The sequence below is a fragment of the Anguilla rostrata genome, chromosome 15 (genome assembly GCF_018555375.3).
Source record: "Anguilla rostrata isolate EN2019 chromosome 15, ASM1855537v3, whole genome shotgun sequence".
Classification (NCBI taxonomy): Eukaryota; Metazoa; Chordata; class Actinopteri; order Anguilliformes; family Anguillidae; genus Anguilla; species Anguilla rostrata.
In genome coordinates, this window is record NC_057947.1 from 14,342,952 (window position 1) to 14,369,229 (window position 26,278).

The 26,278-nt window shown below is 48.4% G+C and overlaps 1 protein-coding gene across 1 annotated transcript in view; it reads right to left on the bottom strand.

The window, feature by feature from the left end:
• The window catches only part of LOC135240415 (protein diaphanous homolog 3-like), a 343,268-nt gene that overhangs the window by 186,380 nt on the left and 130,610 nt on the right, over positions 1–26,278 (bottom strand). Inside the window, exons 10-17 of the mRNA XM_064309839.1 lie at positions 23,593–23,703; positions 22,894–23,012; positions 22,293–22,409; positions 17,969–18,087; positions 17,393–17,457; positions 15,182–15,286; positions 9,075–9,386; positions 4,392–4,506 (exon numbers count right to left, since the gene is read on the bottom strand). Coding sequence (XP_064165909.1) covers positions 4,392–4,506; positions 9,075–9,386; positions 15,182–15,286; positions 17,393–17,457; positions 17,969–18,087; positions 22,293–22,409; positions 22,894–23,012; positions 23,593–23,703 — 1,063 coding nt within the window. The remainder of the gene's footprint in view (positions 1–4,391; positions 4,507–9,074; positions 9,387–15,181; positions 15,287–17,392; positions 17,458–17,968; positions 18,088–22,292; positions 22,410–22,893; positions 23,013–23,592; positions 23,704–26,278) is intronic.

Consider the following 26,278-nt stretch of genomic DNA (forward strand, 5'->3'; position numbering starts at 1 on the left):
CGCTCCAGATAAACATGGCTGGCCTCGCGTGTCACTTCCTGCTGAAACCGTGACACTTTACGCAAACCCAGAAAGAGATGGAGAGGGACGTGGGCGAGGGACAGGGTGGGGCAGGAAGTGAGGGGCGGAACAGAATAGGAGAGGATGGAGGTGGGCGAGGAATGATGCAATGGGGGTGTGTGGATATGGTGACACAAAGTCTTTTTGTTGGCTCTTTTGGTTGCTCAGAACAAGAGAATTCTGAAAAGTTCAAAAGAAAGTTGACACACAGTTGGACTAATACGAAGTGGCGAAGATTGAAGTAGTGGTGAATGCTTAGTTTGCAGATGATCACATTTACTTAAACAAGTAAGTTTTTGCCTATCATGTCTTCTGCGTACACTATATGACCAAAGGTATCTGGACACCCCTTGGTCCGGGCTGTTTTTCATGATTTGGGCTGAGCCCCTTAGTTCTAGTGAAGGTAAATCTTAATTCAAGCATACAATCACATTCCAGATGATTCTGTGCTTCCCCAACAGTTTGGGGATGGCCCTTTCCTATTTCAGCATGACAATGCCCCCAGGCACATAGGGAGGTCCATATAGAAAAAAACTTGTTGAGAACGATGAGGAAGAACATGACTGGCCTGCACAGAACCCTGACCTCAACCCTATCCATGTCCTTTGGGATCAATTGGAAAGCCAATTGCGAGCCAGGCCTAATTGCCCAATCAGTGCCTGACCTCTCTAATGCTCTCCTGGCTGAATGGAAGCAAATTCTTTCAACAATGCTCCAACATCTAGTATAAAGCCTTCCCAGAGAGGAGGTTGTTATAGCAGAAAAGGGTGGATCAACTCCATATTAATGCCCATAATTATGGATGAGACATTGGATGTCAGGTGTCCACATACTTTTTGCCATATAGCATACCTTAAAACCAAAGTCATCTTGTAAATTCCCCTCAGAAGAAGGTCTGCAGTGCTGCTGTTCAAAAGGGCAGCCTTAAGCAAAAGCAGAACGATCACCAAACTCATTAGGAGATATTACGAGTGTGTACCTGCAACTGCTAATGCATGCAAAGTAAAATACAATCCAATTAGAGAAAAAGAAATTAAGCCCTGGACTCAATAACAAAACTTTGTTGGCTGGAACTAGACGATTTCATCAGCAGGCCTTCTATGCATCACTGCTACAAGGCTTTAGGAAGTTCAATTCCATTTTATTATTTTACAGAGAACTGTCACAAAGACACTTTACAGAGGAACAAACAGAGCAATAGTTAACTGCAACATTCACCAACCACCGTTTGGTGCACTCCCTGTGTTTTTTAATACATTTTAGGCAATGATTCTTTACATTTCCGAGTGCTAGGGTGTTATTGGTCATTTCAGAAATCCACAGCATCAGTTCTAGTTTCACCATTGAGTTTCTTATGGTTCATTTTCACCAAGAAAAAAAAATATGTATATATATATTTCTTTTTTTTTAATCCTAAAAGACCTGCCCTTTTGACACATTTACTTTAATCTAATTTGCTTGTTTAACGTCTGTTTGTCTAATTCAAACAAAATAAGGCAAATAGATAATATTCTAACGGTACTGTGGTTGACCCCGGGGTGAGTGGAAGGGTGAATAAGTGGAGCAGCAGAGAGGCAGTAACCGGGGTGGTTCAGGGGGCGGAGACTGCAGGGCGGCAGCGGCATCAGGCTGCAACGTTTATTCCATTTACATAATTCAGCAAAGTCCTCTAATATCTGAAGACTCTTAAACGTCCGTGTTCCACACCGCGCCGTGTCAGGTGGGTATTGCCAGGGATGAATAATTTAAAAAAACAAAAGCGAGCTCCGATCCAGCGTGCGTAAAAACAGCAGCGGGCCTAAATTAATCATTATTTGAGGGCTAATAGATACGGTGCGGCAGGACGCCGGGTCCCTGTGCGATTCCGCTTGCTATTGTAGGCACGGTAGCCCTTTAAATTTTTAATTGCAGGCGCATGTTACTATTTGGAAACACGGGCTCTCTTTACAGTACATGGGAGACGGTGTGTGAAACAGGCTGACAAACTGGGCACAACGGCCCAGACAGAGCTCTGTGCTTCGCTCTAGCGTTGAGCGATACGTCAAAATTGGTCCGATCGCCCAACCCTACTTTGTGCGCCTAATAAATGAGACTGTTTAACAAGGTTTCCCTGAAAGGTCTTCAAACTAAAATTTAAAAGAAGAGCATGACTAGGTCCTTGGATGAAACCACTGTTTTTTTTTTTTTTGTGAGGTGTGTAGTAGGCATTGATGCCATAGTTAAAACAAATGGAGGATATGTTTGCTTTATTATTTTTTAAATGTAATTTATAAATTCCATTCCACAATTTCTTTTTCAAATAAAATTGTGCCGACCGATCATTGTCTTTTCAGTTGCTATACACTTTGGTAGCCATAATCAAACTGCAATAGTATTCATAAGATTTGAAACTTTTGGTTGCTCAACACTGCAAAAAAAATCAACTCTGATGTACAGCATTTTACATGAACAAGAGTATCTTTTCCTGTGTGTACTCAAATTCTTGCACTATTCAGCTGACAATTAAAATTTTACATAAAAATATATTCCCCTATAATTTTTCATCCACGCTGAGAGTGACAATGCTCTTCACTGCAATTAACACCAGTTAGTAACACAGTGTCACAACAGGGTTTCGGTTTAAATTATGTCTGCAAATAAAAAATATACTGCTAAGCGCACCAGATGTTTCCTAATTTCCTTTTACTAATTCTTCAATCATAACCACTTAAGAATCCATATTTTTTTTTCAAACCACCTGTCTTAAATTGTTTATTTATGCACATCAGTAAGTTCCGTTTACAACCCATATTTGAGCGCACATATAAGAATTATGAAGCTGCGTCGCTTTCCCGCCCCTCCCTGACACCCCAGAGAAAGACGTTTTTAGAAATAAAGATCAACTCATTTACTGCGGGAGAGACAACAGAGGGGCCACTTCACGGCTGACTGAAGATGAAACACAGTTAACGTAATGAAAGGCCAGCACTTTATATAAACTGAGACACGCACGCACGCACGCACGCACACACACGCACGCACGCACACGCACGCACGCACAGCACGCACACTCACAGCACGCACACGCACAGCACGCACGCACACGCACCACACACACGCACACACACACACCACACACACACACACACACACACACACACACACACACACACCACGCACACACACACACACACACACACACACACACACACACACACACACACACACACACACACGCACACACGCACACACACGCGCACACACACACATTCATTGTGGCTAAACGGAAGAGTATCTGCAGCTCTCGCTCTCAGGCTGTTACTGCAAACTGGGTCAGTTATGAGGGACGGCCTTCCTTCTGTGGAGGTAAAGTACATGGTGCCACACTTTCAGAGCGCCGGGCTCTAGTCTGAATACACCGCTTGTTCTTTTTAAGCTAACAGCATCCTGAATTACGAAAACAAGCCCACAGTACGCCTGTGCTTTAAGGTGTCCTTAAGGGATCCCGTTTTTTCTCTTCAGCCACATCAACGCACGCATGACAGTGGAGACGGGTTCGAACACCTGCTGAAGACCTCCCTCTGCCGCCGCCTAGACCTGCAACTGGCCAGCTGGCCTCAACAAACATTCCATGATAAAAAGGGACCTGGGGCTTCAGCGTTGCTTCCTGTCTTGGTAAGTTAAAGTAAATGGTTACCGAACTTTATGATACTGCTACTGAAAAAAAATGAAACGCATCAAAGGGAGTCAATGCTAAGAACAAACGCCGACTAAATCCAGGCGTTAGTCTGAAGAAGCTGCCACACACACAAAAAAAAAGAAACACTCAGGCAGGAAGTAGGGGGTTCATCTTAAGCATAAAACAGCATTAAAGATTATACTAAACTGAACCATAACAAATTAATGTTCCTTTTCCTTCATGCATATTCCGCAATCCACTTAATGAAGGAGATAAAAAGGCAAGCGTGGCGCTAATAAGCAGGATGGCTAATGCTAGCGCTAAAGCGTCTGATCCATCTACACGAGCGCCCGCACACGCCACCCATTCAACCCAGCATCCACCGCTTAATTACTGCAGCCTAATCACGCCCAGACAATTTCATCCTTTCTGTTGTGCAAAAAGCCAGAGAACAGGAAGGGGGGGAGCGGGAGGTGGGGGGTTGTGGGTAGGGATAAACGACGGCGAGCTGGTATAGTGATGGGAGGGCTGTGGAGAAACATCAATGGCACAAAACCAGAGACAGCTCAACCTCTAAACAGTCAAATCACCAGAGAGAAGAGACAGAGAAAGAGAGAGAAGAGGCAGAGAAAGAAAGAGACAAAGAGAGAGAGAGAGAGAGAGAGAGACTAACCTAGTTTCTGTGAACCGAAGGTGTGAGCGAGCTTGGCGAGCAGGTCAGCGTTCTCATATTTGTCTTCATTTGCCATTATCCAGAAACAGCTCTCAGACATCTCCTGGGGACGGATCTGTAAATAGAGAGGACATGGCGAGCGCTTGAGAATAAGGGAGAGGAAGAGAGTGTGATTTCAGATAAAGAGCAGGAGGCTGATGAATGGGAAATGAAACTGGCTACGTTGTGGGTACAGACTTTCAGAAAGCTCAATATTACACTGCCATTTCCCTCCCTCTGTGCCAGGAGTGAGGGCTGCATCAAATCCTCTTTTCTGAGGATACTTTCATGTGAATACTTTTTTATTCTTTTAATTTTATTTTAATTGATTTATGTTATTTTTTCACCACTGCTTTCTGTTTGTAATGTTAAACTTGCTACAATATTTAGTTATAATTACTATAATATCTTATTTTACTATTCCTACGTATGCCGACCCTTAACCCGAGAAAGGCGTAATGTCAATAAAACTGGACTATAATCGGCGTCATCTTCATCATTGTTATTTTTCTCACGCTTATTGCCCCCTTGGAGAGATCCATCAAAACAAGACGGTGACAGCTGGGTCAGCGCTTTCTCCCCTTTAAGAAAGAACGGTTTCCCGTTTAACAGGAGCGGTAATTACAGCAGCGTGGGTGGGTGACCTGGGAAAGCAGCATGCGGACAGCGCCCCCTGGAGTTTGTGAAGCTTGTGATGCGGCCGTGGCGAGGGGGGGGACGGGACGGGACGGGCCCGGTCCGCGCTAATCAAAACCCAGCCCATCGATTGTTTTTTTTGTGACGTGCGGCTCCGGAGACGGAGACGATTGAGCCCGCCGGCGGGGAGAATAAATCAGCCGGCAGCCGGGCGGGGTTCCACTGCTGGGGAGGGGGGAGAGCGGTCTCCGCTCCTCCAAAGGGGGGGTTTCAGCGTTGCTCTGTGTTCTGCACCTCGGGCGAGAATGGGGGGAATGTATTACACATCGCACGCAGACTGACAGGTAATTGTTGCTCTTTAAATATTTACCGGGATGGCGTTTGGATAAACACGCTCTAATAGAGCTTTTTAACTACTGCCTTCGACTGCCTGTTCTGTGGCCATCGCTCTGCACAACGAAAAACTAAACCAGACCGCTGTTTCAAATGCAGCCACTACATCCCTGAACTCCACAGAACCTGAGCTACAGGTAGGGAACATTCTACACTGCTGCATCTGAGCTACAGGTAGGGAACATTCTACCCTGCTGCACCTGAGCTCCTGAGCTACAGGTAGGGAACATTCTACACTGCTGCACCTGAGCTCCTGAGCTACAGGTAGGGAACATTCTACACCGCTGCACCTGAGCTACAGGTAGGGAACATTCTACACTGCTGCACCTGAGCTACAGGTAGGGAACATTCTACACCGCTGCACCTGAGCTCCTGAGCTACAGGTAGGGAACATTCTACACCGCTGCACCTGAGCTACAGGTAGGGAACATTCTACACTGCTGCACCTGAGGTACAGGTAGGGAACATTCTACACTGCTGCACCTGAGCTACAGGTAGGGAACATTCTACACTGCTGCACCTGAGGTACAGGTAGGGAACATTCTACACTGCTGCACCTGAGGTACAGGTAGGGAACATTCTACACTGCTGCACCTGAGGTACAGGTAGGGAACATTCTACACTGCTGCACCTGAGCTACAGGTAGGGAACATTCTACACTGCTGCACCTGAGTACAGGTAGGGAACATTCTACACTGCTGCACCCGAGCTACAGGTAGGGAACATTCTACACGCTGCACCTGAGCTACAGGTAGGGAACATTCTACACTGCTGCACCTGAGCTACAGGTAGGGAACATTCTACACTGCTGCACCTGAGGTACAGGTAGGGAACATTCTACACTGCTGCACCTGAGCTACAGGTAGGGAACATTCTACACTGCTGCACCTGAGCTACAGGTAGGGAACATTCTACACTCTGCACCTGAGCTACAGGTAGGGAACATTCTACACTGCTGCACCTGAGCTACAGGTAGGGAACATTCTACACTGCTGCACCTGAGCTACAGGTAGGGAACATTCTACACTGCTGCACCTGAGCTACAGGTAGGGAACATTCTACACTGCTGCACCTGAGGTACAGGTAGGGAACATTCTACACTGCTGCACCTGAGCTACAGGTAGGGAACATTCTACACTGCTGCACCTGAGGTACAGGTAGGGAACATTCTACACTGCTGCACCTGAGGTACAGGTAGGGAACATTCTACACCGCTGCACCTGTGCTACAGGTAGGGAACATTCTACACCGCTGCACCTGAGCTACAGGTAGGGAACATTCTACACTGCTGCACCTGAGCTACAGGTAGGGAACATTCTACACTGCTGCACCTGAGCTACAGGTAGGGAACATTCTACACTGCTGCACCTGAGCTACAGGTAGGGAACATTCTACACCGCTGCACCTGAGCTACAGGTAGGGAACATTCTACACCGCTGCACCTGAGCTACAGGTAGGGAACATTCTACACTGCTGCACCTGAGCTACAGGTAGGGAACATTCTACACCGCTGCACCTGAGCTACAGGTAGGGAACATTCTACACTGCTGCATCTGAGCTACAGGTAGGGAACATTCTACACCGCTGCACCTGAGCTACAGGTAGGGAACATTCTACACCGCTGCACCTGAGCTCCTGAGCTACAGGTAGGGAACATTCTACACCGCTGCACCTGAGCTCCTGAGCTACAGGTAGGGAACATTCTACACTGCTGCACCTGAGCTCCTGAGCTACAGGTAGGGAACATTCTACACTGCTGCACCTGAGCTACAGGTAGGGAACATTCTACACTGCTGCACCTGAGCTACAGGTAGGGAACATTCTACACCGCTGCACCTGAGCTCCTGAGCTACAGGTAGGGAACATTCTACACTGCTGCACCTGAGCTACAGGTAGGGAACATTCTACACCGCTGCACCTGAGCTACAGGTAGGGAACATTCTACACTGCTGCACCTGAGCTCCTGAGCTACAGGTAGGGAACATTCTACACTGCTGCACCTGAGCTACAGGTAGGGAACATTCTACACCGCTGCACCTGAGCTCCTGAGCTACAGGTAGGGAACATTCTACACTGCTGCACCTGAGCTACAGGTAGGGAACATTCTACACCGCTGCACCTGAGCTCCTGAGCTACAGGTAGGGAACATTCTACACTGCTGCACCTGAGCTACAGGTAGGGAACATTCTACACCGCTGCACCTGAGCTCCTGAGCTACAGGTAGGGAACATTCTACACTGCTGCACCTGAGTTACAGGTAGGGAACATTCTACACCGCTGCACCTGAGCTCCTGAGCTACAGGTAGGGAACATTCTACACTGCTGCACCTGAGCTACAGGTAGGGAACATTGTACACCGCTGCACCTGAGCTCCTGAGCTACAGGTAGGGGAATTTCTACACTGCAGCACCTGAGGACTTGAGGCAGTGGAAATGTGAGAGGTACTTGCTGCTGGAAGTGAAAGCAGCTGGGTGGGATATGAGGCACTGTGTTGGCAGGACTGGACAGTAGCAGGATTCAAATCTCGGGCTATGACAGGCAAAGCCAGGAACATGCATATCGGGTACTGTAAAGCCCAGCTGGGTAACTAAGCAAAGACAACATAATCTGCCTAAAAACAGCAGGAAATACAAACGGACCTGGTCCTCAGCTCTTGACAGGTTTAACGTTTGAAATCTTGGACACCGTAGCGGACACTGTAAAACTAGGCGGGTCACGGCAAACCCAGCCTCTCGGACGCCGTCTCCGCGTCTAAAGGCAGCGTCCGCGGCACCGCGGTGAGGTGGCGTACTGAGGCGGACTGAGGCCCCGCTCTAAACACGCGAGCGTGAGGCTTCGCCGTCCCTGCCGAAACATTTTGGGATGAGTGCACACACATTCCGCAGTCTCTGAAGCAGATGTGTACCTTCTGGGAAGAGGAAAAAAATAAATAAATAACCTAACAACATGTGGGCCGTGTGTCTCCATGTGTCCCTTTATAAACTAATTAAGTGCAGACTTACAGCAGGAGAGGCATATGGGAAAGTTCCGGAAACAGCTGTATGAGTGAAGGAAGTGGGAAAGGTATTAATCATTAATTGGAATGCTGTAAACAAACGACATCTGGCGAAGGAGCAGAAAGAACGTATGTCTGCAACGTTACGCACACGCGGACGTAAAAGCTTTTCTGAAGAGAGGGAGGACAAACAAACCCATTTAAAGTTTAAGTTGCCCCCTTGCTCGGAAAGCTTCACAGGGCCGAAGGACCGGAGCCCAAGGTCCCCACGCTGGCGTCCTGATGAGGTACTTCACCTGCTATGCCTCGGTAAACATCGCATCAGCCTTGGATCTCTGTGCCACACAAACTTCAGCTTAAACTAGCGGCAGAGCTTTCACGTAGCTTCACGCGAGCTTCACACTCACTTCCTCCCCCGGACTGTGCAGGGAGCAGGAAATCGTGCTGATGTTTAAATCAAAACATAACAGTTTAGCCTGTCTGTCAACACCCGTCCTCTATAATCCAAATATATACCCTATGTGTGGCTCTAAAACTGCAGACTGAAAACTGGCGTAGTCACACCAGGCTGAGTGTGAAACGCTGTGTGGCACCCTGCGAGGAGGCCAGGGAGATCTCACCTTGGACCAGTTGAGGCGCTTCATGGCCGTCTCAGGCTTGAACTCCTTCTTGGGCCTCAGGCCGAAAGGCAGGGGGTGGTGGGGCGGGGAGCAGGCTCCGCCCATGAAGCCCGGCGGGGGCGGGGGCGGCAGCCCAGGGGGAGGCACTCCGGAGGGGATGGGCCCGAAGCCGGGGAGAGGAGGAGGGGGCGGGGGCGGAGGGGGCGGGGGGCAGCCTGGGGGAGGCGGAGGCACCGGGGGCACGGGGGCACAGGATGATGGGAAGGCCTGGACAGGGTGGGCGGGGCTGGTCCCCACTGGCACTGCTCCAAACTGCAAAAAAACAAGAGTGGAAAAGACTGAGCGCATGCAAGAACAGCACCTGCAAACATACACCAATCAGAAAGCAGCACGACTGTAAACGAATCAGGCTGCAGCATACCTGTGAACCACTCAGTAAACAGCACACTTTCAAACCAATCAATAAGCAGCACACCTGTAAACCAATTAATGATTGTGCTCATAAAGTAAATTAGGAAATATGTAGTTTGGCTATGTTAATCACTGAGAAGGGCTATTAGTCTACATAGAGCATACTAACATGAGACTGAAGGGCAGCACTTCAGAGTGACAGAGCTCAAGCACACTGCTGCACAGTCAAAGGTGCGACAAAATCAATACACTCCGGTGGTCAAATTCTGGCCAATGATTAGGAACCTAAAAAAAGAAGGAACCTGGCTACGGACACATGAACTGTGTGTGTGAACAGGGCCGAACACCCAAGCCACACCCGTGAGCACACCTGTAAAGGAGCGAACGCTCAGCACAAAATGCCTCAAACTCACGGAGGCCGAGGCTGAAACGTGGGTCCTGGCTGAGCGCTGCGGGCGGAACACAGCTGTCAGGCCCGAGCCGAGCGGACAGGCGTGTGCATACACAAACGCGTGACACGCGCGCGCTGCTGTGCAGGAAACAAGCGTGCGTGATCAGTTACACGCCCAGCGCAACGGCTCTGCTCTGCTGCAGTCTACGGCACATCCACACATTCAAGCTGCACGGGGACCAGACTGTAGAATTTTCTAACATTTGCAAGAGCATTTCGAAACAGCGTTATCGATTGCCTTTCCACACCAGGTCCCGGTAGCAATTCAGGGCGGACGTAGCCCTCGAGACGGGAACTCATTTTTTCCCAGACAGGAACTCCTTTTGTAAGAAAGTCAGAGTTTTGTCAAACTAAAGTAGCAGCTGCAGATTGGTGTTATGCAATGCTGCCGCTCACATTAAGGTCGCCTTTCTGCTAAAAGTGTCAAAGTTTTTCCACTGCAATGTAATGAGGCCACATGCTCTTAATTAGCTAAGCACATTTATGTTGTTATTCGTTAACTGTATTTATTTACACGCTAACGCAAAAGGGAAAAGCCGGATTGTGAGGTAATGAAAAATAGATGAGCACCTGCACCCGGTGAAAATAATACCAGCTGCATGGCAACGTTCATGCATCTGTGTGAAATGATATTTAATACATTACAGCATCCTCTGAGTGTTCTCATCCTCTCAGAGGAAATGGTAAAAAAAGGGCAGGGGAGGGCCAGTGATTAATGAGGAGTTAATGAGGGGTTTTATATGGGGGGGCTACCGCAGGTTTCTTCTCTTTTCGAGGTGTGTGTTTTCAGGTAATGATTTTAGACCAGGCTCTCTGTGCAGGTCCATACCTCACCCAGACTGTGCAGAGACATTTTCATTTACTCTCCACCACACAAAGTGAAGGCTTTAGACTGCAGTCCCAGGCTATACTTCTCTCAGCCCAAATTAGCAGTGCTCAACAAGATTAAAATCAACAGCAACAATTTAGCCCACGCAAATATGATCGCAGGAATCTGACTACTGTGCATGGCAACAATACTCTGTGAACAGTGTGCCATACGCAATAAAGAATAAAATATGATAAAGTCCACCAAGAACATAAAGGCCAAAAAACCAAGGTGCAAAACCATGATCAACATTTTCATGAAGAAAGCCTTTGTGGTCTTTTTGATCATCTCTCCAGCACCTGAGACACATGGCCCCGAAGAGCGTCCTTTTATGAAGGCAAAGCCCTCTTCCCTCAGTTTTCCCCTCGCGCAAGTAAATCTCAGGCCGGGTTTGTACTTGGCAGAATAAAGGGAGAGGGCTTAGCACAGCGCTGTGACGGCAGAGCTGCTGACGCACTCTCGGCCATACAAAAGCCCCGGCTGCGTCACACGGGCACACAGCACAACAAACGCGCACGCAAGCGCACACGTGGCCGCCGTCCACCTGACAGACCGGCCTCGGATGGCTTAAATGGCTGGAACACTAATGCCTGTTTATGCGCTTCAAGCTAATGAATACATTAATAAATGAAGATATTAAAAAATATATTTTAAGATATTGCCTATTTTTTCATTTAAGGGCTATGCCACCAAATATTAGACTTAATTGCTTTTATTTACATTTAAGTTCATCCATTAACTTGTTTTGTACAGCTGAAAATGTGGAACCAACGCAAAAACAGCTGCTTCTGCAAAATGCATAAAACACATACGCACGTTTGTACTTTTGTCTCATGGTCATGATCTCAAATCCTAATGCCTTAAGTACATAGCAACATTAATGTAATTCTACCTTCTCCCCATGTTTTTGGATGGTACTTTAGACACACACACACACACACATATATATATATAAAATCTAAAGTAACAGCTATTTTCCCTTTTTAAAATGTGAAGTCCTACTGCATAATTAAAAGCTTATTTTCTTAAGAGAGGGCTTTGCCACCTGAAGATACCCATCTATGGCTCTGGCAGATGTTCTTGTGGGGGTAATAGAGGGCACTGTACAAAGCCATCTCCGAGATGAATAAATCCAGGTCCTGATTAGGTACTTAAAAATATACTTTTACACGCATTTCCAATCACAGCTAGGCCCAACAATGGAACAGCTCCATTTAAATTTAAATTAAGCGTAAATCTACAAACGCGTTGGCAGGCGGGAGCTCACCACATCGCCACGGCGACCAGAAACCATGGAGTACTGCACCGACTACGACATGAAGGCTGGCAGCCTGGAGAGAGACCTCACCCTCACGTTGTGACGCTGTGTCGGATCTACATCTGCTTGCGAATATCAGCCCCACAAACTGGGATTTGAAAACTTTAAACGACGTACCGGCGTGACGCACAGCACAGCCGCTAATCTGCAGAGGGACGGGGTGAAGTTAACGAGTGCGTAACCGCGGTGACGGTGATTATTACTGTGACGATGCCGACAGAGCCCTTGTGCTCTGAGTTTTCAGATGGCACATGGAGGAGATGCTGAAAGACTTATGGGACACCGCCAGCGCTGGCTTCATAACTCTTGGGAGTTTTATCCTTGAAACTGTCAGAATGCTGAGAGATAGCAGGAGAGAGGTAGAGAGAGAGAGAGATGGAGGGAGGGAACGCGTGAGAGATGACCTAAGGTGTAGTGGATGAAACCTCACCTTGCAGCATGAACGATCTATTTCATGAACTAGCTCCGTTTCCTTTCATTTCCACACACTTCACGAGCTGTGAAACATGTATTTACTTTACCTGACTTTGATAAAAGTGCTTCTGTATAGATTTGCCAGTATAATGAAAAGTCATGCATTAAGCCTTAACTGAACAATTCAATTCAATTGTTGAACAGAAAGCAAGAAGCGGAGAGTAGCTGATGTCATTGCTGTTGATTTAAATTTTGTGCAAATGACCGCTTCGTCAATACGATGCCTATATGTGGTCATGCCAATAAAGCATTTCTGAATTTGTATTTACATTTGAGAGGAACAAAGAGAGGGAGAGAGGGCGAGCTGGGTAGAGGGAACGGCGCTTGCAGCAGGTGTGCCGAGTTAGCCAAGGCTAAGTTTCTCTCTCTGTGTTTTCCAGGGCAGGGGCTGTGGCGGCTGCGGCGGCCTGCGAGGACGTGGGCCTTTTTTCAGAGCGCCTCAAAGCCGGATGCCTCCGTTCTGTCAGGCTGCCTTGGGCTGTCCTTCGTCTAAAGCCCGGAAACTCAATCCATCTGGACTTTTAAAAAATTGCCCGCAGATCGCAACAAAAAAGACCTTGGAAACAAAATGAATAAATAAAAAGCCTGCCTGTGAAATGAGCTTTTCAAAAGCCTTTTTGCCTTCCTTATCTCGGGCGAAGGAAAACTTGAAAGGGGGAGGGACGAGGGCAAAGCTGTGGGCTCTCTCTGCGGACACGGTTTTAAACCATGCGGTCCCCCCTCAAGGTGGCCCTGACCCAAGCCAAAAAATCTGGCCGGTGCCATTTCGTCTTCAAACTCATCCCGACTTAACTTTTCGTTTCGCTTTATTTATTTTCCAGAGGTAAAAACAAAATGTCATACCAGCGCAGTCAAAAACTGCACAGACTGTGTACTTCACACACTATGGCTTTTGGACCAGTGCGACAGTTTCAGGCTACGGGCATTCTGGGTAAATACTGGGCCAGGTGTGCTTACGGAGCACCGGCGGGTGAGTCACGCCACAGACTCTGACGTAAGGCTGCTGAAACTGACTGAACTGGTGGCGGTGAGCCCTGAAGCACGGCGTTGCAGGTATCACGCAACTCTCAATAAAAGTTAAGAGAGATGAGTGCACTCAGCCAAGTGTAGCGCATTAGCGGAAAGCGCTTATCCTTTTTACTCAATCACGCTGCACTGTAAGTGAATTCGGATTTAGTTTACGATACTTGGCATGGAAAGAATGTGCATATAATCATATTATATCATGTCCTGAGCATATCACCCTAACCTTCACTTTAAAATTAAGGAATCTTTTTTGTTTTTTTGTTTCCAAAATCAGACATCTAACTACCAGGGGAGAGAGCAGTGCAAAGCCACCTGAGCTGAAAGCTCTGTTGCTCTGAGAACAGGTGCACCACCAAAAATAAACTAAGAATGAAAAAAAAAACAACCGTGAAAGTGACTCTTCAGAGCTGTGCTCGTGCTCCAGGGCGAGTCCTGCTTTCGTTTCCAGCCCAAGAACCTCCCAAAAAAGTGACTCTGATAAGAAGGCTAATGCCTTCAGACACAGCATGCTGAACATCCAACGTGAAAAATAGCATACTTCAGCAGGCATACCTCAAGTTAAACTGGATAAACATTAATTATACTTCAGGTATCGTTCATGTGCACGCGGCCATACGTTTTTTATTTCCGCATGGGATGTTGGGGAAATATGCACCGTACACATTGCATTGTGGGTAATCTGAGCTTAAGCTCTGTTTGAGGATTCTTTGAAAGTGTTTACTTTGTGGAATTGAAATATTATCGGAATAAAAGTTCATTCCGCCATCAGTTATCTTCCCCAGGCAGTGTCGCGCACAGACGAGCTCGGGCAGAATGAACCGCCTTAAGAACAATTTCCTTTCAGGGATAGAGATCAGCGATTAGAGCCTAACGTAAGAGCCGAACTCTCGGGATCCAATCTTAAGCTTAATTATTATCAAAAAAAAGAGGCGGGATGAGAAAGGAACTGAACGAATAAATCAGCGGACCCCAAGAATAAAAAAATAAAAAGGGCAGCTAATTCGCAGCTGTTAACCAAGGTGAGGACTTGGGTGGTGTTAAGTATCGCAGGATTCCTGAGGAGCGAACAGGCGTGAGTCTGCAATAAACCTGCTAATGGCAGGGAAGCAAGCACTCAAAGCTGAGGGCACGGAAGGGGACGATGCTAAATGACCTCACGTCATTATATAATCAGCTCACAGTGTCTTCAGAACAGAGGAAACATCTCACGACTGCTGCACCTTTTACTGTCTGCAGAGGAAAGTCTATTGCAACTTCATGCCCCATCTCACATCTCCACACCATCTGTAAATGTAAATGTGTACGAATGCATTTTCCTCTTATTGCATCCCTCCATTTTTTTATCTGTTCTTTTTTGTATTTCATTTATATTATATTTGTGTAAATCCTGTAGCAGTGATTCTGCAGTGCACCTTTCAAAACTCATCTTCTTTCCTAACGTTTCATTTCAAATATAACAAAAGAAATAAAAATGAAACGGCATGATTAAATAAAACTAACCAAACATTTTCACTAAATGACTGAATGCAGGAACAGTAACCAGGGGGCCAGTGTTTTACCTGGGACCTAAAAGCCTGCAACTCCGCCTCCAGCTCGCTGATCTTCTCGTCCTTCTTCAGCAACTGCGCCTGGGCTTCCTGTCGGACCAGGAACTCTTCCTCAAACTGATGAAGACAACAGCGCAGTTAACCACACACGCAAGAGATGGGGAGAGAGAGAGAGCAAGAGCAAGAGAGAGAAAGAGAATTGGAGTGAGAGAGGAAAATAAAGAGAATTGGAGTGAGAGAGGAAAATAAAGAGAATTGGAGTGAGAGAGGAAAATAAAGAGAATTGGAGAGAGAGAGGAAAATAAAGAGAAAATGGGAGTGGGGAGAGGAAGAGAGACAGGGATCACCTGAGGTCAGCAGTGTCTGAGACAAAGACGGTACATTTATTTACCATTCACAAACAGCATTCAAGAGCCAAGTTCACTACATTAAGACTGAATAAAAACTACACCAAATGGAGAGCTATCTGACCACATCAGCTCTGTGCCCACAGTGGAAATAAGATTTATGACATTGTGTTATCCTTGATCAAGTTTAAGTTTGATCATTAAGTCACACGTGCCTGATAGACAAGTGTGATTCATGTAGTGGCCCCGAGCTGATTGGGGTAGTCAGGGAAGAGGCCTACAGCACAGCTCAGCCTGTAGAGCAGGGGTGCACAGGTGTCGGTCCGCGTCCTGGTTTTTCTTCCAACCGACTGCCTTGTTTTTAGTTCTCTGCCAGCTCTCTAAACTATGCAGGCTTACTCCTGCACTTGAGCGCAGTGGAATCCTTAGGATACGCTTGCAGTCTGCAGCTGTAGCTGGTGCCCATACCAATGTCACCTGAAGATGACTGAGCTGATGCAATAAGGAGCGGAGGCCGTAGGGCCTGCAGCACACAGCCGGGATCACCGCACCCCCGCCCAACACCCGTTCTTCTGCTCTTATTACAGACACGACCAAGCGAGCGTTAATTAATCCTGAATTACACCTCATGGACACAATTAGCCGCCCTGGCTTTTATTTCAGCAGCAGGGCAGAAGGATGGTGCGTTTGAGGCTGTAAAGGACGTGTGCTGAATGGGGATCTCCTTTGGTATTCTTCCCCCGACGTGCAATTCAACTGCCTGTCATTGCAGTCACCAAATTTCTCCCTCTCCATCTCTCTACCGCTCTTCCCCACTATTCGCTATTCCCCACACTTTCTCTCTCTGACTCTCTCTCTCTCCCCCACTCTCCACCCCTCTCTCTCGCTCTGCCTGAGAGAGCGCTCTGCGATGAACTAAAGAGATGAATTTATGTTTGGTCACTGCGTTTTAAAAGGCGAGGTGAAAAATAAAAGAGGCCCAGCCTGCGATCACGCCGGCAGTCTCCCCGCTGAGCTGTGACAGGCACACCTGTTATTTCCGGAGGTTTCCGTTACACCCGGGGTACGGCCGCCGAGCTCCCGGAGGAAGCCGTCCTGCTTTCTCTCCGCCCCTATCCTTCCAGTTTGTAACGACATAATTAGCTCAATTATTACGCTAAATTAGCGCAGGTGGTGACCCGAGCTAATTTAGCGTGATAACTGTTCAGATTAATGGAAGGCTCGGACAGGAGAAAACCCAGAAAAATCTCTGAACCTCAGCCGTGCGTCACCTTGCCTGTGTGTGTGCGCGCGCGCGCGCATGTGTGTGCGAATAAGTGAGTAGAGGGATGGCTTCAAACACACACATTTTATCACAAGGTCTTGACAGCACACCCACCGTGTGTCAATGACATCACCCCTTTCATGAGCGTCGGCATCCTAACAGCAGGTACCCCCCCAACTACCGGTAACCCCTCCCCCCTTCATCCAAGATACACGACGGCCTGCCGGCACACGGAGCTTGGCTTGCTTATCCCTGCCCTGAGAGGGGGGGTGCAATAAAGCGGGAGAGTCCTGTGGAGCTCCAGAGGCCTGGCAGGGCCTGATACCAGCTGCAGAGGAGAAAGGCTCACTAACGCTCACTAACGCTCCAAGCCCAGGACGCACAGGGTTAACCAAAGGGCCGGGCTTCTCGACCAATAGATCGAGTCTGGAGCCGCATACATATCTGCACGCAATTACAAAGGGCCGTTCGGAAAAATCGATGCCGTCGTCCTTTAATCTAAGAACAGTGTTAATTACAAACGGCTGTTTTAACGATCTGCGCTGATCTCGCCGTAATTAATGGCGGCTAAATGGCGCACTGCTGAGCGCTGATGGGAGGGGCTGGGTGTACCTTCTGCGCCAGGTCCGATGCCCTCTGCTCGTACTCGTCTGCCCGAGCTTTATCCACACACACATCTGCCCACAGAGAGAGAGAGAGAGGGAGTCATACATACACCCATACATACCTGTGCTCATACACATACTCAGACACATTAAAACATACACACTCATGCATATACACTCACCTTCACACACTGATACATACACACTCAGACATACACATAAATGCACACACGCACAACACACACACGTATCCAAACACACCTTCATACAAACAGTCACACACACAAACATATGCCTATAGGCATGCACACACACCTTCATGCTGACACAAACTCATATGCATACACACACTTAACACTTGCACGCGCACACACATACAGGCACATACGCAATCCCACACAGTGAAATGCACATGTCAAACGCAAGCACACACATAGACATGAAAACACAACTGCTATCACACACACACATTCTCGCTCACACGTTGGAAAACAGAAAGAAATCAGACTGCACACACTCACACACACGCACCCTGATCTCTCTCTAAACGCGTTCCCTAAGGACAGAGGCAGTGCAGACTCACCCAGGAGGTGGCTGAAGTCCACGTCCAGCCGCTTCCTGTAGGAGAAGTCCGGGTCGGTGCCGCTGCGGTGCAGGACGATCTGGGACACACACTCCTCTATGATCCTGAAGTACTGGGGCCTGGGGGTCACACAGGCAGGGGTAGGACCCGGACGTCAATCCCCCCCGCAAACTCTACACACACTCAAACCCATGATCCAGCGCAGCGGTGCCTTACCCCCAACTCTGAGGGGCTGACAAATGATAACATAAAGCACAGGATTCATGATTCTGGCTCCCGCGCTCCTCCAGGAGTCAGAGCGACCGGGCAGCCCACTCCGCCCCCCCACCTCTGAGCACACTCCCCCGGGGACGAAGCGCCTCTCAGCCCAGCCGGCCCAGTCGAAAGGTGACTGATGAGGGCTCTGAGAGCGCCATTAACCGGCTCGCACACCTGCCCCGCGCCGGTCATCCGCAAACACTGAGCGCGCTTCACCCCCCCGCGCCCCCCCTCCCCCCGTACCACTCCCCAAACCTTCATCATACTTTCCCTGTCACTGTCGGCGTGGAATTAAGGGCCGTGTTATCCCTCTGTAACCAGAGAGGGGGGCTGCCGCTTGTTTTAATGTGTCCAATTACAACCCCCTGACGGCCTGCGGCAGAAAGGTTGAAAAGACCTTGATTTGAGATAAGAGTTTAACACGGCACGCCGCGGCTAAGGCTGCTACAACACAATTTATGGCGCTCAGACAAAATCAATAAGGAGCACTGCCCACTTAATCTGTGGAGCAGGGCAATCCGGCGACCTCACACACCTCTCAGTCAGGACTCCCCCACCCCCCCCCCACAGCCAGGACACGCTCAGAAGAACTCACCTCTCCCACATACAGACAGCTAGCCGGAAAAAAAAACAATGGACATGTGTAGCACCGCGGCTTGCGCCTGTTCTCTTTGCTCTGGCTGTGTTAGCTGCCTGTTCTCTTTGCTCTGGCTGTGTTAGCTGCCTGTTCACTTTGCTCTGGTTGTGTTAGCTGCCTGTTCTCTTTGCTCTGGTTGTGTTAGCTGCCTGTTCTCTTTGCTCTGGTTGTGTTAGCTGCCTGTTCACTTTGCTCTGGTTGTGTTAGCTGCCTGTTCACTTTGCTCTGGTTGTGTTAGCTGCCTGTTCTCTTTGCTCTAGCTGTGTTAGCTGCCTGTTCTCTTTGCTCTGGTTGTTTTAGCTGCCTGTTCTCTTTGCTCTGGTTGTGTTAGCCGCCTGTTCACTTTGCTCTGGTTGTGTTAGCCGCCTGTTCACTTTGCTCTGGTTGTGTTAGCCGCCTCTTCACTTTGCTCTGGTTGTGTTAGCTGCCTGTTCACTTTGCTCTGGTTGTGTTAGCTGCCTGTTCACTTTGCTCTGGTTGTGTTAGCCGCCTCTTCACTTTGCTCTGGTTGTGTTAGCCGCCTGTTCTCTTTGCTCTGGTTGTGTTAGCTGCCTGTTCTCTTTGCTCTGGTTGTGTTAGCTGCCTGTTCTCTTTGCTCTGGTTGTGTTAGCTGCCTGTTCTCTTTGCTCTGGTTGTGTTAGCCGCCTGTTCTCTTTGCTCTGGTTGTGTTAGCTGCCTGTTCTCTTTGCTCTGGTTGTGTTAGCTGCCTGTTCTCTTTGCTCTGGTTGTGTTAGCCGCCTGTTCTCTTTGCTCTGGTTGTGTTAGCTGCCTGTTCTCTTTGCTCTGGTTGTGTTAGCCGCCTGTTCTCTTTGCTCTGGTTGTGTTAGCCGCCTGTTCACTTTGCTCTGGTTGTGTTAGCTGCCTGTTCTCTTTGCTCTGGTTGTGTTAGCCGCCTGTTCTCTTTGCTCTGGTTGTGTTAGCCGCCTCTTCACTTTGCTCTGGTTGTGTTAGCTGCCTGTTCTCTTTGCTCTGGTTGTGTTAGCCGCCTGTTCTCTTTGCTCTGGTTGTGTTAGCTGCCTGTTCTCTTTGCTCTGGTTGTGTTAGCTGCCTGTTCTTTGCTCTGGTTGTGTTAGCTGCCTGTTCTCTTTGCTCTGGTTGTGTTAGCTGCCTGTTCTCTTTGCTCTGGTTGTGTTAGCCGCCTGTTCTCTTTGCTCTGGTTGTGTTAGCTGCCTGTTCTCTTTGCTCTGGTTGTGTTAGCTGCCTGTTCTTTGCTCTGGTTGTGTTAGCTGCCTGTTCACTTTGCTCTGGTTGTGTTAGCTGCCTGTTCACTTTGCTCTGGTTGTGTTAGCCGCCTGTTCACTTTGCTCTGGTTGTGTTAGCTGCCTGTTCACTTTGCTCTGGTTGTGTTAGCCGCCTGTTCATTTTGCTCTGGTTGTGTTAGCTGCCTGTTCTCTTTGCTCTGGTTGTGTTAGCCGCCTGTTCACTTTGCTCTGGTTGTGTTAGCCGCCTGTTCATTTTGCTCTGGTTGTGTTAGCTGCCTGTTCACTTTGCTCTGGTTGTGTTAGCCGCCTGTTCACTTTGCTCTGGTTGTGTTAGCCGCCTGTTCTCTTTGCTCTGGTTGTGTTAGCTGCCTGTTCTCTTTGCTCTGGCTGTGCTAGTCACCTGTTCACTTTGCTCTGGCTGTGTTAGCTGCCTGTTCTCTTTGCTCTGGTTGTGTTAGCCGCCTGTTCACTTTGCTCTGGTTGTGTTAGCTGCCTGTTCACTTTGCTCTGGTTGTGTTAGCCGCCTGTTCATTTTGCTCTGGTTGTGTTAGCTGCCTGTTCACTTTGCTCTGGTTGTGTTAGCCGCCTGTTCACTTTGCTCTGGTTGTGTTAGCCGCCTGTTCTCTTTGCTCTGGTTGTGTTAGCTGCCTGTTCTCTTTGCTCTGGCTGTGTTCGCTGCCTGTTCTCTTTGCTCTGGTTGTATTAGCCACCTGTTCACTTTGCTCTGGTTGTGTTAGCTGCCTGTTCACTTTGCTCTGGTTGTGTTAGCTGCCTGTTCTCTTTGCTCTGGTTGTGTGTATGTCCTCTACACTTTGCCGTTAGCCGCATTTGTGCTAGCGAAGATGGAAACTTCCCACTGCTGCCTGATCTTTGTTCTTTGAGGTAACGTTTAAAAATCAAACAACACGATGCACTTTTATGCATGATTTATGCAACACTTTGTGCAAAGAGCAGGGGACGCTGTGATCAGACGTGTCGGAAGTTGTGTTGTAGTAAAGTTTGAACTGGGTCACGTTCTGCCTTTCTTCTGCAGATGTTCAGTACAACATATGGCAGAGTTGAAACACAAAAGACGTTTCCATTCTGTAACTGGCAAATTACATGCAGACAGAATATTAAACTGCTCCTGTAATTGCTGCCAAGTTTCCGGTTAACTGGGTCACTTTGGCAAAAATCGCTTCACTTGTAATTAACATATGCAGAATTTCCTGTTGACTACAAGAGTATTTTAGCAAGTAACATTATATACGTAGCAATAAGCAGATGTGATTTAGAATATTATCAGCACTTTGGGTGAATTGACAACTGCCACTCATCTGAATCACTGTAAGGAATACTCTGAGAAAATGTTATTCTACTCCAAATCTACACTAAAACATTACATTTGAAATCAGTAAATGACAGCACCAAAAGGACCTGATCAAAACTTCTTATTGACCCATTTTCAGCGACGACTTCATGTTTGATTTCCCAGTACAGACCCATCTTGCGGCCAGTTCTCAGGCTGGGCAGGTAATTCCATGAAAGCAAACATGAAAAGGCCTTTGAAAGCGGCTTTGAGCACTGCGGACAATCCAAGCGTGGTGCCAGCCCCCATTAAAGGCAGCTGCTGCCGCAGTGTCACGCAGTGTTTTTAAGAGTGTGAACTCAATGCTTCATTTGTGTCAGGCAGCAAACACTATTCTGCATGTTTTTCTTACAAAAAGACAAACATGAACTGGCTTATACAGTATGTGCAGGGGGTCAGCAAACAAGCCATCTTCTGCAATAGCTATTTATCTCATCTGCCAGCTGGGACAAGTGTCCGCACAATTTATCTAGTACACAATAAACAGCATGAAGAAGATTAAAATACTGTTTAATACAAGCAACCCATTGGCTGCTGGAAAGTCAAGGCCCTTCACTTTGCATGCTTTGAAAATGTAAGAAAGACCATTTCAATAAGCAGATGAGGTCTGTTCAGCTCAGTAATTTCACTGCAATCTGGAGCTAGAGTTTTCCTTGTTGGTCAGGGCTTGATAATTCACTTTAGTAAGGTGCTTACACAGTTAACTGACCTCTCCTGGCTGGTTGGGCCTGCACTGGGCCCTCGGTTTGACAGAAAACCCCAGCAGAGCGTGCGGCACTCTGAGGGCAAAGCCACTAGCCGCGGTGCGGAGACTAGCCGGCGCTGTGCCGAGCCTGGGCTCACACACCCGGGGGTGCGGGGCTGGGGCGGGCCACTCACCGGATGTGGTAATCGTTCCTGATGAGCAGGAGGTGCTGCAGGATGGACAGGAAGTGGCCCTCTGCCGCCGTGTTCTTCACCACGCTCATCAACATGCTGAACACGTCTCCCGCATCAGTGAGCGGCGTTAAGGAACGCACTCAAAGGCGTGTGCTGTACACGCAGGGCAAGACAACCACACAGGGCAAGACAACCACACACACATACGCTGTACACACAGGGCAAGACAACCACACGCACACATACGCTGTACACACAGGGCAAGACACACACACACCTATGGGCAATTTAGACTCTCCAATTCACCTAAACTTCATGTCTTCAGAATGTGGGAGGAAACTGGTGTACCCGGAGGAAAGCTACATGGACACGGGGGGACCATGCAAACTCCACACAGAAAGGCCCAGGACGGGATTCGGACCCAGAACCAGACTGCTGTGAGGTGACAAGAGCACCACCGCCCCGTATGAAGAAAAGAAAAGAAATTATTTCATCCAAAATAAATGTGATTAATTAAGTGAAACTAACTGCTAAACGCTGGGCGGAGTGTGTAACTGAGGCCTAATCACACACAGCCTCTTACGCGGGCTGGGAAGGATATTCCAGCTCTGCTTTGATGTCCTCCAGCCGGTGGGAGAACTCCATCATGTCCTCCTCACGGTGCTCCTCGTGCACGCGCAGCTGGATGTCCAGAGCCTCGCTGCGCAGGACGCCCAGCCGCTGGGGTATCAGCGCGGGGAGAGGGGAGAGGGGAAAGGTAAGAGCCGGAGAGGCTGATTAGATTCTGTTTAAGGGTCTCTACAGATTCAGACATCAAATTTGATTGTGTTCCCCTCCTCCGTTCCGAAAGGAGGCTGAAGGCTGGCTGCAAGCTTCAATAATAAATACACGGTACTCTCACATCACTCTTCTTACACTATCCCCTCCTGTAGCTCACACGCACGAGCACGGAGACGCGCGCACACACACACACACAGACACGCACACACAGACACGCACACACACGCACACACAGACACGCAAGCATGCACGCGCACACACACGCACACACAAACACACACACACCTCCCTGGTCACTGTTTGCTCTGGCGGTAGCATTGTGTTTTAGTTGTTCACACAGTATAAACATGCTAACATAACCCTGACAGGAGACGGCCAGAGCTTTCTCTCCCCCAGTCGTGTGTATCGATTCGGACGCCCGGCCCAAACTCAATTATCTGCAGCGGTACAGAGCAGTGGGCTCAGCTGCACGGCTCATTTAAATATTAATGCAGAGAGGGCGAGGGGGCGGGGCTCTTACCGGCAGCAGCTCCTTCAGCCCGCAGCGCATGAACTCGTTTCTGATGTGCAGCCGGAAGTCCAGGTCATCGGGAGACGTCACCAGCGCGTTAATGAGCTGCATGCAGGCCACCTGCACACAGACAGACAGACAGCACAGTCGCGCTCAGCAGCACCCCGGCGCAGCACAGACGGGCGTGCGTGCGGGCGTGAGTGTGCGCGTCCGCTCACGTCTTTTCTCCCAGCACGTGAGAGCATACATATTAAAGAAGGGGCTTCGCCGGGCGGATGGGAGCCATGATTAATGCATGTCCATTTCGGCTGTCAGAAACTCGAGTTCTGCTCTAATATTGATGTGGAGGACGGCACCCGACGGTCCGTTTCTGGGAGAACTCACTTTCCACGCTGCATTGTCATCCAGCATATTTACACGTTTAGAGGCAGTAGTCATCTGCGTGTGACAGATATGTATGTTTGAGCATGCATGCTTGTGTGTCTATGTGCTATGTGTATTCATACACACACAAGTGCGTATACATATTTTGTAAAGACATTCCAGTGCAATAATAAAGAAAATACAAAGCTGTACCTGTACTATATTCTATTGCATAAAGTGATAACACTGATGAAATCGATACAGAATACTCTACGACTCTGTACAGAATGAAGCAACTGTCTAGCATCTGATAAGCCTATAGGATTTGGACTGCTTATAAATGCTTAATAACTGGCTGAATTCACAACCCCAGACATATGTATCTCTGCAGCCACACCAACATAAATAAATGATCGTGAAGGTGAAGCCCAGGGTTATCAGATTCAGAGAAAATTCAACGCAAGGTTACAAAGTGCATCACTGAGACAGGAATATACAAGAACTAAGTTGTTTATACACTGAAAAAACTTGCGTGAAACTTTCTAAATGTGGCTCCCCCACTTTAAAATAATGACTACTTTAATCCTGGCATAACATCAACAATGAAAAATGTGTTGGTTAATGGTTAAACACAAATATGCCATATTCTTAAACGTTACCCAACAATCATGAAAAAATGACACAGCTCTGACAGACAGTAATCACAGTGACAGCCTGTGAGGATAAAAGCAGGGAATATGTGAAGAGCTCTTCTATTCAAAGAGCCCAAGAGTCACAACTACTCTGCCAAACAAGGTGAAAATAGCAGCAGGCTAGTGCTCTCTAACAAGGTGAAAATAGCAGCAGGCTAGTGCTCTCTAACAAGGTGAAAACAGGAGCAGGCTAGTGCACTCTAACAAGGTGAAAATAGCAGCAGGCTAGTGCACTCTAACAAGGTGAAAATGGCAGCAGGCTAGTGCACTCTAACAAGGTGAAAATAGCAGCAAGCTAGTGCACCTACAGGTGAAACAAGGCTAGTGCTTAAGGAAACAGGAGCAGGCTAGTGCACTCTAACAAGGTGAAAATAGCAGCAGGCTAGTGCACTCTAACAAGGTGAAAATGGCAGCAGGCTAGTGCACTCTAACAAGGTGAAAATGGCAGCAGGCTAGTGCACTCTAACAAGGTGAAAATAGCAGCAGGCTAGTGCACTCTAACAAGGTGAAAATAGCAGCAGGCTAGTGCACTCTAACAAGGTGAAAACAGGAGCAGGCTAGTGCACTCTAACAAGGTGAAAATAGCAGCAGGCTAGTGCACTCTAACAAGGTGAAAATAGCAGCAGGCTAGTGCACTCTAACAAGGTGAAAATAGCAGCAGGCTAGTGCACTCTAACAAGGTGAAAATAGCAGCAGGCTAGTGCACTCTAACAAGGTGAAAATAGCAGCAGGCTAGTGCACTCTAACAAGGTGAAAATAGCAGCAGGCTAGTGCACTCTAACAAGGTGAAAATAGCAGCAGGCTAGTGCACCCTAACAAGGTGAAAACAGGAGCAGGCTAGTGCACTCTAACAAGGTGAAAACAGGAGCAGGCTAGTGCACCCTAACAAGGTGAAAACAGGAACAGGCTAGTGCACTCTAACAAGGTGAAAACTGGAGCAGGCTAGTGCACTCTAACAAGGTGAAAACAGGAACAGGCTAGTGCACTCTAACAAGGTGAAAACAGGAGCAGGCTAGTACATTTTAACAAGGTGAAAACAGGTGAAGGTTCCCTTTGTTTGAGGTGGTACTTCACACTATCAGAATGTTGCACTTAATGTGATGGGATTCTCCCTGTTTTACTCTCTGTTTTAAAGCAAACGCAGCGCATGAGCAGGTACTTAAACACTGTTCATCAGCCGTCTGCTGACGCATTGAAACAAACCGGGAGTGAACACAGTGAACGCCAAAACCAAACCAGACAAAGCCAGGCAGCCATCCAGCGTTGGAGGGAGATGAGAGAGGGCTGAGAGGCCCACCCCACCCAGCATTAGTCCATAACCAGCATGTATTTATCAGAATAAGGGCCAGGCCCGGTGGATGAGGTACGCATGAGAATCAGGAACCCGCAAACGCGCGGAGAGGTCCACCGCCCCGCTGCCCCGCCCCGCCCGCCCGCCCGCCCGCTCCGGGGCCAGCCCTGCCCACGCGGGGCTCGTTTGAGGAGGGCGAGCGCGGGGGGCCAGATCACACGCCTCGGCCGCGCCCCTGATCACGTCCTCATGTGAAGCACCTGTGAGTGGGCTTTCTCTCGTCTCTCCGCCCTTGAAGTCGGGGGCGGCCGGATGATCAACAACAAAAAAAAAAAAAAAGCGAACCCTT